Below are 21419 nucleotides of genomic sequence, written 5' to 3'. Positions count from 1 at the left end.
AACTGGGGTGCGTGATCTTTCTCTCTGGTGAACTGGAGAGCGTGATCTTTCTCTTTGTATCAACGGAGAGCGTGACCGTTCTCTAGGCCTAGAGAGCGGTTGCTGCATCCGATACGCTGTTTCCTTGTCCTTAGCCCAGTGATAAAGTGGCCTGTACCATCTCGGTGAAAGCCTGACAGTAGGCGACTTTGGAGCTGAATCTTTCACTGGAGAGTGTGATGGAGGCGTTGCATCCCTTTGCGAATGCCTGGATTCCTCGCTGCCCGACTTATAAATAATTAAATCCGGGCCAGAGTCTGAACCTGAGCCAGCCGCAGACCTGGAGCGACTTCGAGAGTCCCTCTGCTCTGGAGACCTCTTCCGCTTGGCAGCGTGACTGTCACTCACTTGCGAGCCCTGGTCATCCTCCGCAGCTGATGCGGATCCAGAAGACCACAGAGACTGCTGCGCTGCACTGGTTGAGGCTGAACCACTGGAGTCCCATGCCTCGACGTCTACTTCCGAGGAGGTGAAGTCTATAAAGGCTTTTCAAACGTCGAACTTTGTTCATCTCTTGACGGCGAGTGTCGATGTCCTGCCGATGCTTGTGAATGCTTCGACGTCGAGCGTCGATGGTGTGACGCCGACGGAGGAAGCTTCGACGTCGAACTACCATGGTCCTTCGATGACGATGAGTGCCTCGACGTCGAGTGCCGATGGGTCGTCGACGGAGAATTCCTCAACGTCGATCGCCGATGACCTGGCGACGACGGAGGTTGCTTCGACAACGATTGCCGATGACCTGGCGACAACTGAGGATGCCTCGAGGCAGAACGTCGATAGCCAGACGTCGACGGAGGCTACCTCGACGCCGAACGCCGATGACTAGAGGCGACGCGGAGGCTTCGACGTCGAAGTCTCTACCTGAGCCTTCGACGACGGAGGTCTCGACGTTGAGCTGCCCTGCTTCAACGGTGACCTCTCTCTCGACGCTGCACGTCGCCCGGTTGACGGCAGCGGAAATTTCTTGACTTTCGACGTAGAAGACTTCACCTTCTTCGTCGTTGGAGACCTCAACGCCGATCGTGACGCCGAAGGAGAGCAGGTCGGGACTTTTTTCGACGTCGACCGCTTCTTAAGTCTCTTTGGAGACCTACCTCTCTCAGAAAGTCCATAAATCCTGCTTCTTTCTCGGTCCTTGATAGTTCTGGATGACAAGGACTGGCAGTGGACACAAGATGCTACCTAATGAGAGTCAGGTAGACAGCGAATACACACTGGATGTGTATCTGACCAAGCCTTCTTAGGCCCACAGGCAGGGCAGGTGTCAAAAAGAGCCTTAGACACTTTGACAAAAAAATTAACCTTTTTTGAGCCCAAAAAAGGTAGAACTATCTCTCTAGGGTAAAAAACCGTCATGTGAGATCAAAAAATTGAAGAAAACACCAAGTAATTCTGACAGAAAGTCAAAAAAAGGTGGGAGCTGTTAACCAGGGCCCTGACAGAAGGAGCCGGAAAGAACAACTGACCTAACTGTCACCCCTGAGGCATGATGGGAAGCCTGGAGTCAGGGCTGCCTTAAAGGCACAGTGCCAGTTTTTTGGTTGAAAAAGCTTTCATTTTCTATGTTATTGCTTTTCAATGCAGCCTGAGGCTAACAATGTCTTTTTATGAGCAATTTTCAGGAGTTAGGAGTGGTTTTACTCATTAAAACACAAAATTCGAAGAATATTTGATTTAATGTGTTCTTTGTTTCCTTTGTAATTGCAGTACATGTACAAGGTTTTACATTGTGTTAGCCTCTTTTTGGGGCTGCATTGGTGTGAGAAAAATAATATATGTACGTACATATATGTGGAGTTAGATATGTGTTTTTTACATATATATTTTTATATTGTTTCCGGGGTCTCGCACATGGGCGGGAATATTCAGTGCTTATGACTATTGATGAGGATCCCCTGGAAGAGAATGTTAAGGTCTCCCAGGAGGAATGACTACTTCAAAATGGCAGAGCCGATTTCACAAGCCCCGGCTATGGACCTGAAGTCAGTCTACACCCTCTGCCCCAAGAAGAGAAAGTACAAAAATCCGAGCAAAAGGCAGGAAGTGTACTTTGAATATACGAAGGTGGTGAGGATTGCGAACGCGTCCCAACAACCGTCAGGTAAAAGGGAATGCTTTTATTACACAGTTTTTAAGAAAAAGAAGCAAGGGAAATAGGACTCTTTGTCGGGACATTAGAGTTACTAATGCAGGACACCACATGTAAGAAATAATGGTCAGGATATGACTCAAGATGGAACGTTTCTGTATTACTAGGGGTTAACAAATAAGCCGCCCCTGTTACTTGTATAATACTCGTTACTAAAGGAGTGAGTAAAGAAGTACTTTTTTGATTTTATCATAATAGAGCATAGCTACTATGTCGATATGGGCCACTACGGAGGAATACCAATATCTGCTAAGAAATGCAAAAGGAAAATGCTACTTACCAGTATGCATCTGTTCTTGGCATGTAGAGCTGCAGATTTCTACACTTTGCATTAGATCGCCACCTGGTGTTGGGCTCGGATGATTACATGTTGTTGTCGTCTTGGAAGAAGTCTTTGTAGTCACGAGATGGGTGACTCATGGGCATCATCTCCATCCTTAGATTTTTTTTCGCCATGATGGGAAATGATGGAGTAGTTAGAAATAAAGACAGGATGTCCATGCGTGTATATCTAATTAGATAAAATACTGGAACAGATACAGGTCCCGGGAAGGCGGGAGGGCGTGTAGAAATCTGCAGCTCTACATGCCAAGAACAGATGAATACTGGTAAGTAGCATTTTCCGTTCGAGGCATATGAGCTGCCGATTGTACACTTTGCATCGATTGTGCAGCAGTATCTCCCCTAGCGGTGGTCACCTGTATCCGTTGCAGTAGTTTGAAAGAGAGTTTTGAGGACAGCTTGTCCTACCGCAGCTTGCTGCTTAGCTTGCACATCAACACAATAGTGTTTAGTGAAGGTTTGTGTTGTAGACCATGTTGCTTCCTTGCAGATGTCTTCTAGGGGAATGTTCCCTAAGAAAGCCATGGAGGCTCCTAGTTTGCGTGTGGAGTGCGCTCTCGGAGGAACTGTTAATGTGCGTTTTGCTTTGTGCTAGCATATTGGTATACATTTAACAATCCACCTTGCAATTCCTGATTTAGAAATGGGGTTGCCTTGATGTGGTGGAGAGAAAGCTACAAATAGTCGCTTTGTTTTGCGAAAGAATTTGGTCTTATCGGTGTAATAGAGAAGAGCTCTTTTGACATCTAGTATGTGTAGAGCTATCTCTACTACAGAGTCTGGGTTTTGAAAAAACACTGGTAACTCTACGGATTGGTTTAAAGGAGTAATTACTTTAGAAAGGAATTTAGGATTAGTCCTTAGAACCACTTTGTTACGGTGTAATTGCAAAAATGGTTCTTGTATAGTGAAAGCTTGAATCTCACTAACTCTCCTAAGAGAGGTAATAGCAATGAGGAAAGCTGTTTTCCATGTGAGAAATTGCAGTTCACAACTAGGAACACGGTGACCCGGGAGCTACACCATCGGCACGCACATCGCCTTTCAGATCGCACGAAATATAAAAAGGGATTGAGAGCGATTTTCTCTCTACCCTTCCCTCCGCTTCAACTTACCGACTTGGATGGTAGATTGGGGTTATCCGCTCCACTACTGGTTATTTGAAAAAGCTCCTGGAATTTCTGTGAGATTACACGTCTACAGCAGTGTCCGTGTTCCGTCTCTCCATATTCTCACTTGAACTGGTCAAGAGCCCCACCGGGTCGGAAGTATCACAGGCAGAGCGACCCTCTGCATATACGCAGTCATTTTTGAACCCTGAAGATTCGTGTAAGCGATGAAACACGTGTCGGCTGGCTGCTGTTAAGTGCATGAAAATTAAAGAACGGAAGACTACCTTTTGTATTTTGGATACAACTGTTTTTCTGCAGCTTTACCTGTATTTCTTGTTGCATGTCGAACTACCTACGTTTACTTGGATACCATATGTGTGTGCATAGGGTTTGCTTTTCCTTGAATCCTTGTGTTTTACCAGCTTGCTGGTTTAACCTGAGTGGTTATTGGGTTTTTGTGCATCTATTATTGGCAGTGCGCCCATTGCTCCGCTGACACTAAAAACCATTCTGCAATAATTCACATTTATGTAAAGGTTCAAAAGGGGGCCCCATGAGCCTGGTAAGAACAATGTTTAGGTTCCACTCTGAAGAGGGTGGTATCCTAGGAGGAATAATTCTTTTTAATACTTCCATAAAAGCTTTTATTGCCAGGACTCTAAACAACAACATATGTGGTCTATTTTGTAGATATGCCGCGATGGCTGCAAGATGTAAACGTATAGATGAATATGCCAGATTACATCTCTGTAAATGGAGAAGGTAACAGATAATATTTTGGATTCAAGCATCTAAAGGATCAATCTGATTATTAGTGCAGTAAATGGCAAATCCTTTCCATTTAGCAGCATAGCAAGCTCTAGTAGTAGGTCTTCTGGCTTCTTTAATGATATTCATACAGTCTGGTAGCAGGTTAAGGTAACCAAATTCTAAGACTTCATGAGCCAGATCGCCAGATTCAGTTGACCTGGACCTGGATCTGCATGCCTGATGTCTCCATGGTTCTACGTTAGCATGGATGGTGTCAGAGACAGTTTTTGGTGTGGAACTAGAGAGAGTTCTAGTAGAGTGGTGAACCACGGTAGGCGTGCCCATGTGGGAGCTACCAGGATTAGTTTGAGAGACTGTTGTCTGAGCCTGCGTACTACTAGTGGTATTAGTGGGATTGGCGGAAAAGGACACGCAAATCTGTCTGACCAGTTCATCCATATTGCATTGCCCTTGGACAGCGGGTGTGGAAACCTGGCGGCGAAGGTTGGGCATTTTGCATTTTCATGTGAGGCAAACAGGTCTATGTCTGGATGACCCCACTTGTGAAAGAATGGTTGAAGAACTTGCAGATATTGTTCCCATTCGCGAATCCGTTGTGTCTGTCGACTTAACAGATCGGCTATCTGAATGTGAACTCCTGGAAGGTGTTCTGCAAGCAGATATAGGTTTTGGGGAATGGCACATCTCCAAAAGTTTTGTGCGAGCTGGGACAGCTGCAGGGAATGTGTGCCTCCTTGTTTTTGTATGTAGTACATGGCTGTCAAGTTGTCTGTCCGGATTAAGACAGCTTTGTTCTGTATGTGCACTTGGAAGGACTTTAGTGCTAGAAAAATTGCCAGCAACTCTAGGTGTTTGATGTGAAGCACCTTTTGTTGATGGGTCGATCGTCCCAGAGTTGTGTGGTGGAGCAGATGTGCTCCCCATCCTGTCAGGGAAGCATCCGTTGTCAGTACTATCTGTGGAACAGGCTAGAGGAACGGCCGCCCTTTGGACAAGTTTTTGGTGTTCCACTACTGCAGAGAGGAATGTGTGCGGCTGTCCACCAACAACCAGGTCTGTCAGTTGTCCTTGTGCCTGATTCCACTGATGTGCTAGACATTCCTGCAATGGGCGCATTTGCAGTCTTGCATATGGTACAATAAAAATGCAAGATGCCATCATGACTATTAATTGCATGAACACTCTGGCTGCGAGAGAGTGTTTGTTTTGAAACCTTGTAACTAAAGCTTGAATGCTCTGTATCCTGGCTGGACTGGGATAAGCTAGAGCTGTACTGATGTTTATGGTAGTGAGGTTCCGTGACGATTTGAACCCGTGTTTTCAATATTGTCGGAAATACATAATATTGGTATCAGCGAACCGCAAATGATCCATTTAGCATATCCTGGTGTTTTCGCTACGCTACGAGCAAGAGTACTCCTGTAGGGAACGCATTTCTGATCTACCCATGGCATCCATCTTAGATCATGGCAGCCATTTTGTGTTTCTTGCCCTCACATACGCAATAACCTTTGATCACTTCATTTCGATTAAGGACACGTAGCCTTAGCCGGTGATTCACCTCTTTAGTGACACGTGCACCTTGGAACAGAACACGCTGTAGCTGCATGACTCGACAAAGGCTGCCTCCTCTGCCCGAGGCCAGTCCTGCTATACTGGTTCTTGTAGTCGTCGTTCTGATCATGATTAGGTGGCCGAAGCTGGTAGCCTTGCCCATTTACGACCCACAAACATCCCTTATCCTGCTTTTCTATCTTCTGCACCTGGCTCTGCTCCTTTCCTTCTGGGCCTTTATTAGGGGGAGGTAACGAAAATTACGATGAGGCGGTCCGGGTCTTGAATGAAAAGTTGACATGAGATTATGATGGAAAAAGTGGGAACCCCTCGTTCGTAATGTTTTGACATCAGATATTGTCGACGATTCCTGTGCAACGCCAAATATTTATTGTTTAGGACACAAAGGTTTGGGAATGTACTAACATGTGAAGAATTTGCCCGAAGCCCAATTAACAGTATATAAGGAGCAACCCTCTTTGTACAAATCGAACAGGCTCCTAGAAACTGCCCATGCGTAGTTTCTGTGACTTCTGTGTCCCTGCAGTAATAAACCTTTGGTCTTTGACGCCACCATCGAGAAGCCCGTGTTTCTGTTTATTTGTGCACCAAGACAGGTGGAACTCCGGGGTCTTCGGGTGTTGTTCCCTGACACCTCTGGACGGAACCAAAAAGTCCAGAACTCCAATTGGCGCCCAACGTGGGGCGACGTCATTCGGTACCGGTCCAAAAGCCTGAAGAGTTCGAGAAGCTTCGTGTGAAGATTCCTGAGGGAGGCGCCCCACTTCATCGATCCCGGCATATCGCAAAAGTGGCCCGACGTTCTCTTCCACGAGGGTTCCCGTTCAGGACGGCTGCAGTGGGCCGTTGCCTTGACCGTCGCCCTGTCTTGGACCCGAGGTGCAGTCCTTAGTACGGCGAAACGTGACGGGTTTCTCCTTGGTGACGTCTTCAGTGCCTCAGTTAAGTATTTAGTGGTTGCTAGCTGGTTACTTCGTAAGGGTTGTTAAAATCCTTTTTGGTTCTTGGTTTGGTTTGGTTTCGTAAGATTATCACTGGTTGTTGTTCTGGTTAAGATAATCTATTTGGTTTGGTTTGGGTATCGATACATTTGTTCTCTTTTGGTAGGCCTAAGTTCTTGGTTCGAGTGCACACCCCTGTTTGTATTGTTTGTTCTGTGTTTCGGATTGCAAAATGGTAAGTCGGAGAAAGTGTATGTTGTCATGTTTTGGTTGCAACAGTGATTCCCGATTGGAGGACTCATGTCTGGTTCCTCCGATTGGGACTCCTCTATATGATCTTTACTGTAAGCATGGTGTGGGTCCTATATCGTATAATGAGGTATGGGTCCGATACACTGAAAAAGATGGTGTCCTTAGTTGGCCACTACATGGTAGTTTTGAACCCGAAATCCTTGACAATTTAGAAGTGAAATTGTTTAAGAAGAAAGCCCGGCCGGCAATGTTTGATTCTTTCCGTTATTGGCGAAAAGAATCTAAACAGAGAGAGATTAAAAGGTTGAAGAAAGAACAAAAAGAGCAAGAGTTAACTTTAGAACAAGCGGCTAAGCAGCTGCAAGATAACGAGTCTGAGAAAGCAATGGAGATAGCTACTAGAGAGCGTAACTTAGCGATAGATAAGTGCTATCCTGCCTTGCCATCGAGTACGACTAAGATAGTAGAGGATCCCGAAAACGATCCTCTGTTGTCTTACTTGTTACGGTCACCTCCACCGTATGCACAAGGTGCTACGGCTCCACCTGTACCAAATGTTCAATTGCCGGTTGCTGGACAACCTGGCATTCCTGCTCCTGCCCCTCAGAATCAAGCTCCTGTACCTCCTGTAGTCAATGTGAATGTTCCTACGGCACCTCCTCTTCCTGGGTTGCCGACTTCTCTACCTATACCTGTGTCGCTTACACCTACTGTTCCACAAGCTATTTTTCTCGATACTCCTACTGTCCCGCTATCTGTTCCAACTGCTACTGTGTTCTCTGCATCTGCCAGTATGTTGACTCCGCTTTCTGTTCGTCGAAGAATCACTGATTCTGTCTCTAACATTCTGTCTCCTTTCTACAAATCTTTAATTAAGACTCCTACTTCTGACTCTGTACAAAGACGTAGTCAGCTCCCAAGCACTGAGGAACGGGGAATATTAGATTCCACGGCTCTCAGATGGATTTCGAAAAGTAGGAGATATAGTACGAGAGATGTACTAGATACATTTATGCAGTGGAATGAACCAACGCAACGATATGTCTTTGACGAGATGTGCTCTCTTTTACGTGAGGAACTAGAAGAAGATGACTCTGAATCGAATTTAGAAGACTTAATTAAGGTTCAGAAAGAGTTTGCTGCAGGAATGATAGTAGGTCAAAATATAAAAGAAGCAATGGAACTGATTTTAAGTTATAGGAATGATCCATCACTTCGTTCACCGAGAGACTTAGAGAAAGGTAGTACGAAGCAGAATCGCCAATATCCAATGAGGGAGGTTCCTCCAATTTGGAGCGAAGCTGTGCAAGCTGATGCTATTAATGGTATTCCAGCCGCTCCGGCGCAATTCCAGAGAGTGTGGATACACATTCCGTGGAAGCGAGCCGAAGTATTAGCAGTGAAGCAGGCCTTGCCAGACCCGCGTAAGAATCCTGCTGGATACTATAAGGAATTAGCGCAAACAGTTGAGGCCTGTGTAATGAATCTGGCGGACATTGACATGTTATTTGGCAATGTAGTTCCGCAACCAATTTGGGCTAAAATTCGTAAAGAGAATCATCCAGTTGCCCTAGGTGGTGATTGGGCAGCTATCATTGCAGCGGATGGTCAGCAAATAGGTGGTTCCAAACCCGAACCTCTAATTGCTAATCTTCCAGGTAGGATAATAGACTTAATGAAGACTCTGATGCCCGCATTGCGTGTTAATTGGGACAAGTTGTCCGCATGCAGGCAAAAGAAAGACGAAAGTGTCTCCGACTTTTTCACGAGGTTCGAAGAGACTTTTGTAGATCATAGTGGTCAAGATATGAGCACAGAAGGAGGACAGAGATTATTTGTCGATAAATTCGTACATAATTTGTTACCTGAGCTATGCAATAAATTAAAAGATTCCGAGAGTGCATGGGCTGTTTCTACAACTGCGCAAATACTTGCAACTGCACAGTATTATGAAAATAGGGATAAAGAAGAGAAAGAGAAATCAGATAAAAAGACGAAAGACTTAAAGACTAAAGTTCTTTTGCAACAGGCATATCCGCCTCGCATGAATCAGACTAATACACAGCAAGGTTCGTATCAAAGGACAGATTATAGTTCACCTAGGCCACAATATCAGTGGAATCAGTGTGCGTATTGTAAGAAAGAAGGTCATTATAAAAATGAGTGTCCAGTCCTAGCGCAAAATAACGCAGCAGCAGCTCAGAGAGGTCGTGGTGGTTTTGTGCAGAATTCTAGAGGTCGAGGACGAGGTGCTATGCCTCCACAGACAAATGATCGCCCTTCCAATCACTTTGATCAACGAAATGGACAGTCTGCCCAACAAAATAGATCTCAACAATATCATGTTGAAGACTATTGTGAAGTGGATGAGGGATTTCAACAAAATGAGTACTAGGACAGACATGGACAGAGAGAGGGAGTAGTATCAGTTCCAGTGGATCAGAGTGGGCCTTATGTCGCAGTAGCAACATCAGGTGTAGTCGAACCGTTTCTGTTGGATACTGGAGTCGCAAAAAGTTCGATCATTCATGCGAAACTCCCTGGCGCACCTTTGTCCGGCTTAACAAATGTTTCTGTCGGTTTTTCAGGCGCCCCCGTTTACAACCTGGTATCTGGTCCTTTGGCTATTTCTGTTGGACCGTGTCAATTAAAAGCACCCCTGATTTTGACGACAGGTTGTAATGAAAATCTACTTGGTTTAGACTTGTTAAAACGACTATATGCGACATTGTACTGTTCTCCGGAAGGAGTACAGCTTACGTTGGGTAAAAGAATCTCCTCTCCGATGTACTTGTCAATGGATGCACTCCCGCCAGAGCTGCGTTCACTCCCTGATACTCTTTGGGCGACTGGTCCTAACGATGTAGGCCTTTTAGAAATACCACCATATGTAGTCACTTTGAAAGCAAATGTAAAATTTCCACGAATTCCTCAATACAAGATCTCTAATGAAGGTGAACGTGCACTTTTATTGATTGTGCAGGATTTGATTAAGAAAGGTGTGGTTGAAGAAACAAGCGGAAATGTCTGTAATAGTCCTGTATTACCGATTTTGAAACGAACTGATCCTACAAAGCCTCCAGTATATAGGTTTGTTATAGATCTCAGAGAGGTTAATAAAATTGTGGTTCCGCAGTTTCCTGTGGTTCCAGACATTACTGCCTTGTTAACATTGATTCCTGCTACAGCCACATGGTTTTCAGTCATTGATTTGAAAAATGCCTTTTTCAGCATTCCGATAGCCGAAGAAAGCAGAGATATTTTTGGCTTCTGTCTAGGAGGTCGAAGCTTCAGATTTAAACGCGCTCCACAAGGCTATTGTGAGAGCCCATCCATTTACAGTCAGGCATTAAAAAGTCAGTTAGATTCTTTTGTACTTCCTCAAGGTTCTGCTCTAGTACAGTATGTAGATCTTCTAGTGGCTGCAGATGACAAGGAAACTTGCAAAGCAGCTACGATTTCGTTATTGCATCATTTGTCCAATTTGAATCATAAGGTGTCACCTTCCAAAATGCAATATTGCTGCCAAGAAGTAACCTACCTAGGTCATCTCTTGTCAAAGGAGGGAAGGAAGTTGACCCCAGAAAGAATAAAAGCAATTACGCAGATGAGTGTTCCCCGCACGCAGAGAGAAGTGCGTGCCTTTCTAGGTATTACCTCTTACTGTAGACAGTGGATCCCAAATTTTTCTCTTTTAGCAAAACCGTTGGTAGCTTTGACTGGGAAAAATGTTCCGAGTCCGGTGCCATGGTCTGCTGAATGTCAGGAGAGTTTTTCTGAGTTACGGAATGCACTTTGTTCAGCTCCTGTATTGGGTACACCCGATTACAGCAAGCCATTCACGCTCTATGTGCACGAGAGAGAAGGTTGCGCGTTGAGTGTTCTGACACAGAAATTTGGTGATAAACAACGCCCTTGTGCGTATTTTTCATCAACGTTAGATCCGGTAGCTAGAGCGTTACCTAGTTGTTTGAGAGCTACAGCGGCAGCTGCGGCTTCCATTCGACAATCTGCTGGTTTGGTGATGAATAATATGCTAGTGGTCATGGTTCCTCATGCTGTGGATACACTCATGAACAGAACCAAGACACAACACCTTACCAGTGCGAGATTATCTGGCTACGAGCTGACATTACTAGCGAGTCATATTCAGATCAAAAGATGCAATGTATTGAATCCAGCAACATTGTTGCCGACTAATCAAGAGTCGAGTAATTCCGTGCCCCATGATTGCTGTTTCAGAACCGAGGAAGAGACAAAAGGACGTATTGATTTAAAAGACACTCCATTGTCAGATCCCGATGGCACGTTGTATGTTGATGGGTCATGTTTTAAATTGGAGAATGGTGATGTGACTGCTGCTTATGCAGTAACGACTTTAAGTACGATTGTGGAGACTGCAAGAGTGAGTCAGAATTCTGCCCAAGCAGCAGAGTTAATCGCTCTAACAAGAGCGTGTGTTTTAGCTAAGGGAAAGAGAGTGAATGTGTTCACAGATAGTCAGTACGCGTTTGGCGTGGCCCATAATTTTGGCCGTTTGTGGAAAGAAAGAGGTTTCATTACGTCCCATGGGACTAAGATTCAACATGGTCAGTTAGTTAACGACTTGTTGGAATCTCTAACCTTGCCGACTGAAGTTGCGATTGTGAAATGCAGTGCGCATAAAGCAATCACGGATGATGTTGGTCGTGGGAATGCTTTTGCTGATGAGACTGCTAAACAGACAGCTAGAAATATGATGAGTAGAATGTATGTTGCAACATCTGCAAGATGGATTTCCGAGTCTGGAATGTGTGAGGATACAGTGGAAAGTGTGAAAGAGATTCAGAAAGAGGCAACTGAGGAGGAAAAACGTGCATGGAAAGAGAGTACGGGTAAATTGGACTCGAGTGGGTGTTGGATTGACTTGTCGGAACAACAGCGTTGGATGTTGCCTGATGCGTATGTGCTTGCAGTGGTGACAATGGCGCATGGAGTAGCGCACATAAGTTCTAAAGGAATCTGTAAAATGTTGGCCCCGGTCTGGAAGAATGATGGGATTAGTAAATGTGCAGAGAGAGTGGTGAAAAATTGTATGGTATGCCTGATGCATAATCCTGGCAAGGGAACCCCAACTCCTGCTGGTCACTTCGCTCCTCCTTCCTGCCCCTTTGAGGTAATTCAGCTAGATTTCATACACATGGATCGTTGTAATAATCTAAAATACGTCCTGGTGGTAGTCTGTGCATTTTCCAGATGGATCGAAGCATATCCACTAAAGGACAATACTGCCCTATCAACTGCCAAAATTCTTCTCAAAGAATATTTCCCTAGGTATGGAATGCCACGGATTGTATGGTCAGATAACGGAAGTGAGTTTATAGGGAAAGTTATGCAGAGCGTGTGTGCCGGTTTGGGCATCAAACAGAAGTTTCACAGTGCAAACCATCCCCAGTCTGCTGGTTTGGTTGAGGGTTACAATGGCACCCTCAAACTAAAACTTGCTAAAATACAGGCATCCACGGGTTTATCCTGGCCAGACGCACTACCCTTGGCTTTGTTATCGACGAGAGCGACTGTACATTCTAGAGTAGGGCTTAGTCCTTACGAAATAGTTTTTGGGCGTCCCGCTAATGTTTGGGGAGTGCCTAGGCCGAAAGAATTTTGTTCTCTAGAATATCCAATGTTGATTGATTACCTTTACGACTTGACTGCTAAATTGAGTCTTATTCACCAACAGGTTTTCGATGCATTGCCAAAGCCTCCGGAGAGTCCAGGTCATCAGCTGAAACCCGGCGACCACGTTGTGGTCCGAAATTTTACGAGGACAAAGAACCTTCAGCCCAAGTTTGTCGGCCCCTTCCAGGTGCTGCTTGCAACAAGAACTGCCGTTCGTGTGGCTGGACGCAAGCACTGGATACATGCAACTCATGTCAAACGAGTGCCCCTGCCACTTCCTTACGACAACTGGGTGAAGAAGGGAATTGGTGCCTCTGAATTCGAGCAAACACCCAAGTTTATCCCTTTCAGCGATGCCGAATTGATAACTGACTCTCTTCCTGAAACTACTTCTTTGACTCCTGAACACTTGCCCTCTGCATCAGAAGAAACTTTGCCATCTGCGAACTTGAACATTGCAAACTCTATTGACAACACACTGTTTCCTGATCAAACGGTTCCTGCAAAACTAAGATACAACTTACGATCTCGTAATATGGACAAATAAAGCAGGAAACTGCCTATTGTGATATTTGAAATTTTGAACTTTTGCCTTCAGCCAGGAAGTTTGCTATTATTTTATTGTTTTTAAAAATTGCCTTGCCGTCTGGGTAGCCGTAGGGTCGTGGCTGTGTACCTAGTTGAATCTGCGGGGGTCAGACACAAGGTCGATCTTTCTGTTGGTTCTGGGAACTCCCAGGGCTGATAGAGGCATTTTCATCTACGTACACATCATCAGTGGTCGCGAGCGGATTGTAGAAGATGGAGCTTCCTGCGCTGCAACGAGAAAATGTGATTTATGTTCGCAGAAACAGACTTTACAGAATTCTTCACAGCAAATGCTTTCTGATACAATGTGCCATTACATTCTTGATTGTTTTGATAACGTTGGTGGGTGGAATCGTCTTTGGTATGAGTTTGATCTTTGTGCCAGTCACTACAGTACCTCCCCTTGATCCTGCTTCTTCTACTGTTTCTTCCATACACTCTTTTCACTCGTTTCCTGAACATGAGCAAGCTCGACGCTCAGAATTCATTAATAACACTTTTGTACAGCTCTTGCACCAACACCAACTAGTAGTTAACACTACAGACTGCTGGGTGTGTGGCTTGATGCCCCACACTATGGATAAAGGCATTCCTTACCTGGTTTTGCCTTTTAGCTATAATGGATCATTTCAGGCCCTTCAAACCATCTTTGCTTATGCCCTTGAAACCTATCCTCCGCGTCCACCACGTTCCACTAAATATAATTCTGCCAACAAAGCTCTAGTCCAGGGAATTATTGACATGATCAAGGACGTCAATAATACTCCATCTTACCCTAGAGACGAATTGCGAGTATATTTGAGTTGGAATTCTTCAGAGTATCGCCTTAGTTTGGGAGAAAGCAAACGGAAAAGCTCCACTCCAATCTGGGTCGTACCTCACCGAGGTCAGGTCTGTTTGCAAGGTAATGGGAGAAATCCGAGAGCTCAGCTAGGGAGGAGTGAGTGCGTAGAGACTTACGTGTTTCCGTCCAACTCTTCCCCTGCTTTCCTTACTGCTAGGGGTACCTACTTCATCTGTCAAGACAGAGCGTATACATGGTTGCCTGCTGACTTTTCAGGTTCATGTTATATTGCTCGACTGTTGCCTCCAACATACACTGCTTCTTCTGACTACCACAAAATCAGAGTAGCAAGAGGTGTTTTCAGCAAGGAAGACACCGCTGGTCAGGAAGCTGGAGACTTCTTCAAAGGCTTCCTTCTGTTCTGGGGGCCTATGGCCAATAGTAGAAACATACGTCAGCTAACACGGGTAGTTGAATCTACTATTACCGAAACTGCTGGTGCCCTTAGCAATTTGACAGCTGAGCTTCAGGCGGATAGACTCATGACGTTGCAGAACCGTATGGTTCTAGACGTAATACTTGCAGATCGGGGTGGGGTATGCAGAATGATCCAATCGAGCTGCTGTGTCTTTATCCCCAATAATGCTCCAACAGTCTATGAGGCGATCTCTAAGCTACACAAGATTTCCGACTCTATACACGTAGACAAGGGAAACTGGTCCTTCATGGAGTGGTTTTGGACTCTGATATCAGCGTGGGGATGGAAGGTTCTGATGGTCATTGGTGTCATCTTAGTATTCCTGTTCTCGTGTTGCCTGATTATCCAGTGTGGTCCAGCTCTGTGTAGTCTCTGTGCTGCGACTTGTTTCAGTAAACCACCTGCGTTTGGAGAAAAGGCACGAGAAAGGATGATGATACAACAACATGTCATTGACCTGATGAGCATAGAATTAGACTCTGACATAGACTGAGTCATTGCCTATGTAAGGGCAAAAGGAGGGTCTGAGGTTCCGTGACGATTTGAACCCGTGTTTTCAATATTGTCGGAAATACATAATATTGGTATCAGCGAACCGCAAATGATCCATTTAGCATATCCTGGTGTTTTCGCTACGCTACGAGCAAGAGTACTCCTGTAGGGAACGCATTTCTGATCTACCCATGGCATCCATCTTAGATCATGGCAGCCATTTTGTGTTTCTTGCCCTCACATACGCAATAACCTTTGATCACTTCATTTCGATTAAGGACACGTAGCCTTAGCCGGTGATTCACCTCTTTAGTGACACGTGCACCTTGGAACAGAACACGCTGTAGCTGCATGACTCGACAAAGGCTGCCTCCTCTGCCCGAGGCCAGTCCTGCTATACTGGTTCTTGTGGTCGTTGTTCTGATCATGATTAGGCGGCCGAAGCTGGTAGCCTTGCCCATTTACGACCCACAAACATCCCTTATCCTGCTTTTCTATCTTCTGCACCTGGCTCTGCTCCTTTCCTTCTGGGCCTTTATTAGGGGGAGGTAACGAAAATTACGATGAGGCGGTCCGGGTCTTGAATGGAAAGTTGACATGAGATTATGATGGAAAAAGTGGGAACCCCTCGTTCGTAATGTTTTGACATCAGATATTGTCGACGATTCCTGTGCAACGCCAAATATTTATTGTTTAGGACACAAAGGTTTGGGAATGTACTAACATGTGAAGAATTTGCCTGAAGCCCAATTAACAGTATATAAGGAGCAACCCTCTTTGTACAAATCGAACAGGCTCCTAGACACTGCCCATGCGTAGTTTCTGTGACTTCTGTGTCCCTGCAGTAATAAACCTTTGGTCTTTGACGCCACCATCGAGAAGCCCGTGTTTCTGTTTATTTGTGCACAAGACAGGTGGAACTCCGGGGTCTTCGGGTGTTGTTCCCTGACACCTCTGGACGGAACCAAAAAGTCCAGAACTCCAGTAGCCCCTAGGTATTGATGTACATGAGAGGGCTATAGATGTGACTTGGGGTGGTTTATTGTTAGCACCAAGTTGTGCAGTGTCTGAATTGTTTGAGATGTGTGTTGAACACACAGGTTGAAAGACTTGGCTTTTATGAGCCAATCGTCTAAGTATGGGAAGACATGGATATGTTGTCTTCTGAGATGTGCTGCTACTACTGCTAAATACTAAAACAACAGTTGATGGATAGAATGCAGAACAATGTCATACATTCACCCCAGTACAGAGATCTGCACTCCACATCACCCCAGTTCAGACATGGCCATATGCAAATCAGCCTTGACACTGTGCCTCATGGGAACAGTCCAGCCCGAACTGCCAAGCCATGTCTTTCCTAGACCAGAATCAAGCATCCTAGGACCGGTTTCTGGCTATCAGCCGTCTTCAGCCAGGATAGCTTAACTCGGCATTGGACATTACTGCTTCTGAAAACCTAACTTGCAGACGGTGGCACCAGAGAGTCCAAAGTCACGATCTTGAATCACAACACAAAGTAATGACTTGTAAACTGACACTCAAGGAATGGCCCGAAGCATGAGCCGCTCAAAGGGAGTGATGGCCAAGTTAAATGCCACTCAGATGGAGTGCTGGCCACTGAATGATCTAGTCAACAGTTTACACGTGTCAACACTAACAGTGGTCCAGTCTACACCGTGCATGGGGGTTCTACTGTGGACAATGTTGGCCGTGTGCAGCCTGCCAGTTACATGAAACCAAATGAGGTAGTTGAGTAGGCAGCACCAGTCTCCCCACTGCATGTCCCTAACCCCTTTTGCCAAGAAGATATTCCACACTCAGTCAGCAGGGGCAGCTTTCAGACACTGACAGATTACACAGCCATTCACTCAAGAGCTCCAGACAGGCACCAGCCTAAAACAAGGGACAATCTGAAAGCTGGTTTTGTAAAACGAACACAGACTTCCTAGAAGTATTTGAGGCCTGAACATCAAACATCAATTAATTCCATGCCTGCCACTAACAGCCTGGCTTACGGTTGGCAAAGGAAAGTACACTTATATCTGGAGGAAGTGCTAAAGATTTACCATCAACTTGAGAAATCGATGGGTACTGAGTAATCATCCCACTCTAAAAACGGTATGAATGTTGAATTGCTACCAAGAACTTCTGGTGCAGTTCCGCAATCTCACCACCCCCAAAGAAACAAATCAACCGGCCACAACCAACGCCCCAGTGCCAACTCCTGGCAACGCAGTGCACTGGCTGTCCTGCTTCCGCAATAAAATGGAACTACAACATACAAATCCCACAGAAATATCTTCTAGAACACCCATAAACCAAGCGTTATGCTAATGAAGCACACATCCCATCAATTACCTTAAGTAGCTCTAGTCTAGCCAATTGAAACATTTCAGGCGTCAGCCCTAAAACGAAACCCTTTCAGACTCCCTTAATCAGTTGACCATTTTCAAATCTCTATTGTGACGCAGTTAGGGGCAGGGCAGAATTTACCAGCCCGAAATCAATAGCAAGATACGGGGGGTGGGGGGTGGGGGGGGCGTTATTTCAACGCACATGCTGTCAAGTTGTTTGGGTGGTTTGCTAATAACAAACTACAGGTTATTTTGTTTCCCGATTAGCTTGTACTACTCTTGTTCCAAAAGAGAACGTCTGAATTGCAAGTTCTGTGGTTTGAAATAAAATATTTTAATGAACACAACTGATGCAACCCGGTCAGTCTTATATGTGGATATAGTCATTATTCGCTTGAATATTAGGACCTGCTTCACAACTAGATTGTGCCAAGGCCACCCCTCGCTGAACCGCTCATCAAGTGTACTGGTATTTCGGTACTAGCCGATACACCTCAATTGTGAGCACTAGTCTGGTATGGCGTTCTATGGTCTATACATGTAAATCACCTTTATGCCGGAGTTTACAGGTGGATTCCTCACTGACCAACCCGCCTCCCCGTTGTCAACTCGTCTATACCTGCTAAGTGTATATTTAAAAAAAATAATAATAATTTTATGGATGTATTTATATGTTCATGCATATTGCATTGATTTCACAGTGTGTGCTGTTTTGAATGCTGTGTACTATGTATACTTTTACTGTTTATGTCGGTCCGTCCGTGTGCCTTGGGGGCACGGAAAAAAGGGCGGAACTGACGTCATCACGACGACAAGGCCCTATTATGGATCCAGTGACGTCAGTGGGGTCGCGAGCGGAGTTGTACGCTCTGTGACGTCGTCCATGACCTCGCCGGCGTGGAGAGCTACAAAAGTTTCCGATTGGCTGCTGCGCAGGGTATATTCACAAGGTGAGGAATTCCACTGGCAGATGTATCTATCAGAAATGAGCCTCAGAAAGGCACCGCCGGCCAGACCAGAATTAAACTTCTAATCTGGCAGGCGGTGTGCGGGCGCCTTTGGGTGCTGGAATGGCAGCCCGCTTCTCAGCCTCCAAAGTCACAATAACGTCCTACGTTTGATTATGGAATATGTCATTTCTCTTCTCACCAGGATGTACATGATCAGCAAGGGTTGCTTTGGCACTCTTCATTTAAACATAGCACTGGTACAAGCTGTCAATTTCCCTTATTACAAGGGCGTGTATGCTCAGTCACTTTTCAATTAACCTCTGCACTGGCGAATTTGAGACTCCATAAGCAAATAGCGAAAGTAGAAGAGAAAAGGGTAGATTGCAGGGTCACATGGTTGGGAATCAAAACAAAGCATGGACTGCATTATAGTTCAGTCTATCATACATTGCATGTTTCATTATGCAATTGTTTCTGCATCTGTAAATACATTTCTGCCATTCATATTATCATATGGCACGCTCAGCAGCCTGGTAGTGTTGCCCGTTCACAAGGTTCTGGGGTTTCTCATTCACCATAGTCACAGTGGCAATGTGTCTAGCGACTGGGGTAAAAAGTCTATTGTTTTTGATTTATCTTGTTTTTCCAACTAAACAATATAGCAACAAGTCACATTAGTGTGACCTTTAGTCTATAGGAAGGAACACACTATAGTAAATAATGGGACAGGTAACAAAAAAGTAATCCGAAGGCCAAAATCATACACTTGAAAGAATAATTGTGCTGCATTTGTCTCTGAGTTTAAGAAATCACATCTCCAGAAAAGGCTGTGCGATTACATTCAACACTCACCGGAAAACGGTGAAAGAGATCGATAAACATGGCTCCAGTGAGGGCACTCTTTCTCTTGGACATGAACCCCGTCAATGCGTCGCGGTACACACCAGTCACACGAGATAGGTCGAGGTTGCCAACGCAGGAAACCTGTATGAAAATAATAGAAGTAGCTGGTTGAGAAAGTTGCAGACAAATCAAAGGAAATACTCTAAATAGGATACCAATTTAGGGGAAATGGCACCAATACAGTGGATGGTTTTAAGTCTCTGGTGAGTAAAATGAAAATACATATAAAAGAAGAAGAATATTATTATCAATCTGTTTGTTCCATGCTGCAAATGGTTTGTGGTTTCTAATATTCGTGATAATTCATTCTCAGAAACCATGCTATGAATACCCTCTTTCACCAACATCTGGTACACACATCCAGATTTGACATACGTAGACTCTGAAGACCTTAAGAGCCTTTTTTCTTGAAATAAATGTCATTGTCACATGGACTCGCTCATGACAATGACCTTTGTTTAAATTTTACCTTTTTCAGTTTTTCCTTTTTTATTTACAAATCAGTGATGGATTAGTAAATTAAAATTGTGATGCACTTTTTCATGTAGTCCTAATGCACTTTAAAACCGTGCTGAGCTAGTTTTTGGGGAGAAAATAAAAAAAACTTGGGAAGTGGGTTTGAGGTGGGGAAAGAGACAACACGAGAGACCTGCTGGGCATTGCAGTGCCGGCCCAACACGGACCTGCCATATGATGAAGCAGGACAACCATCTGGGGGTGTGAGGGCCACTGCTCCTGAGCAATCAGATTTCCAGTCTTGTTTCTCAGTTGACCATCAACCACTTTTCTGTTACATTTTCTTTTATAGGATCTTTGGATCGACACAGCCTGGTGGGGAGCTTGTATGCTTGACATTTCTGGGTTCCTAGCCCCCCTCTTTTGATATAGCGGGGACTGTAACCAACCACAAAGGTTTCCCAGCCGTCATACTTCACTTTTGTGGAAGGGTGCCATGCTGCCAGGATAACGTCAACGACTTTAGAAGGAAGGTCAAAAGATATTAACTGGAGCAGATCAATCTCCACACATGGAGGAGCAGGTTGTGCAGGCCCAGTGCAAGACCCAGTCCTGCTGCTGTGACAGACGATCCTCCCAAAGTGGCAGCCTGATCAGAGGATAAATGCTCAGATGTTCCAGACACCAGACTCTGCAGGCCCAATCCAGATCCTCTAGGATGATTGATCCTCTCAAAACTCAGGGCTGGCAAGACAGCGCCGGGAAGGATTATAAGAGTCCAGAGTGCCACTTCAGGCAGGATGCGTCTCCAAGAGAGAGCCTTCTTGGGATTCCAGCTCGCAAAAGTGTTGATATTGTGCGTTCTGGGCATTGGCTAGAAAATTGAGCCATGGTTCTCCCAGTTGCTGGAAGACTCCCTGTGCCACCTCCGAGTGAAACTGCCATTAGTGATCCACTAGCAGATGGCAACAGAGTTAGTCTGCTCTGGCGATTAAAGATCCTGCTAGGTGGTGAGCAACCGGAGAAATGACCAGACAATTCAGCTAGTTCCAAAGGCATAGGGCCTGTTGGCATAGGACCCAGGATGCCACTCTGCACTGCTTGTTGCAGTACCACATGGCATTGGTGTTGTCTGTAAGAACCTGCACTAACTTCCCCCTTGATGATGGGAAGGAAGGCCTTGAACACTAAGCAAATCACCCACTTTCAAATAAATAAATAAATAAACTCCACTAAACTGATGTGGAAGCGGGTCTTCACTGGAGACTAGAGTCCCCTGATCTCCAACTCTCCCAGATGGCCTCTCCAACACAGTAGCAATGTGTCAGTCACTGCCATCTGGGTGGAGCAGGAGAGGAGTCTGCAGCTAGTCTAATTGCGGTCCAGCATCCACCATTGCAAATCTTTTGCAGTCTCCTCCAAAACCTGGATGGTATCAGGCAGGTTCCCATTGTGCCGGGCTCACTGAAGACTACAGAAGTGAAACCCACATAGGACATTAGGCCTCGTTGGCATACAGGCAAAGAAGCCTCAGAGCAATCCTCACAGACAAATTCAGGATTGAGGCTG

The 21419-nt window shown here is 45.2% G+C and overlaps 1 protein-coding gene across 1 annotated transcript in view; it reads right to left on the bottom strand.

The window, feature by feature from the left end:
- The window catches only part of MYBBP1A (MYB binding protein 1a), a 517888-nt gene that overhangs the window by 170642 nt on the left and 325827 nt on the right, over positions 1-21419 (bottom strand). The window contains exon 22 of the mRNA XM_086954610.1: positions 19344-19475. Within this exon, the coding sequence (XP_086810736.1) occupies positions 19344-19475 (132 nt within the window). The remainder of the gene's footprint in view (positions 1-19343; positions 19476-21419) is intronic.

The sequence above is a fragment of the Lissotriton vulgaris genome, chromosome 2_1 (genome assembly GCF_964263255.1).
Source record: "Lissotriton vulgaris chromosome 2_1, aLisVul1.2, whole genome shotgun sequence".
Classification (NCBI taxonomy): Eukaryota; Metazoa; Chordata; class Amphibia; order Caudata; family Salamandridae; genus Lissotriton; species Lissotriton vulgaris.
The sequence above is the reverse complement of the archived record's forward strand: the minus strand, read 5'-3'. Positions and strand labels throughout refer to the sequence as shown.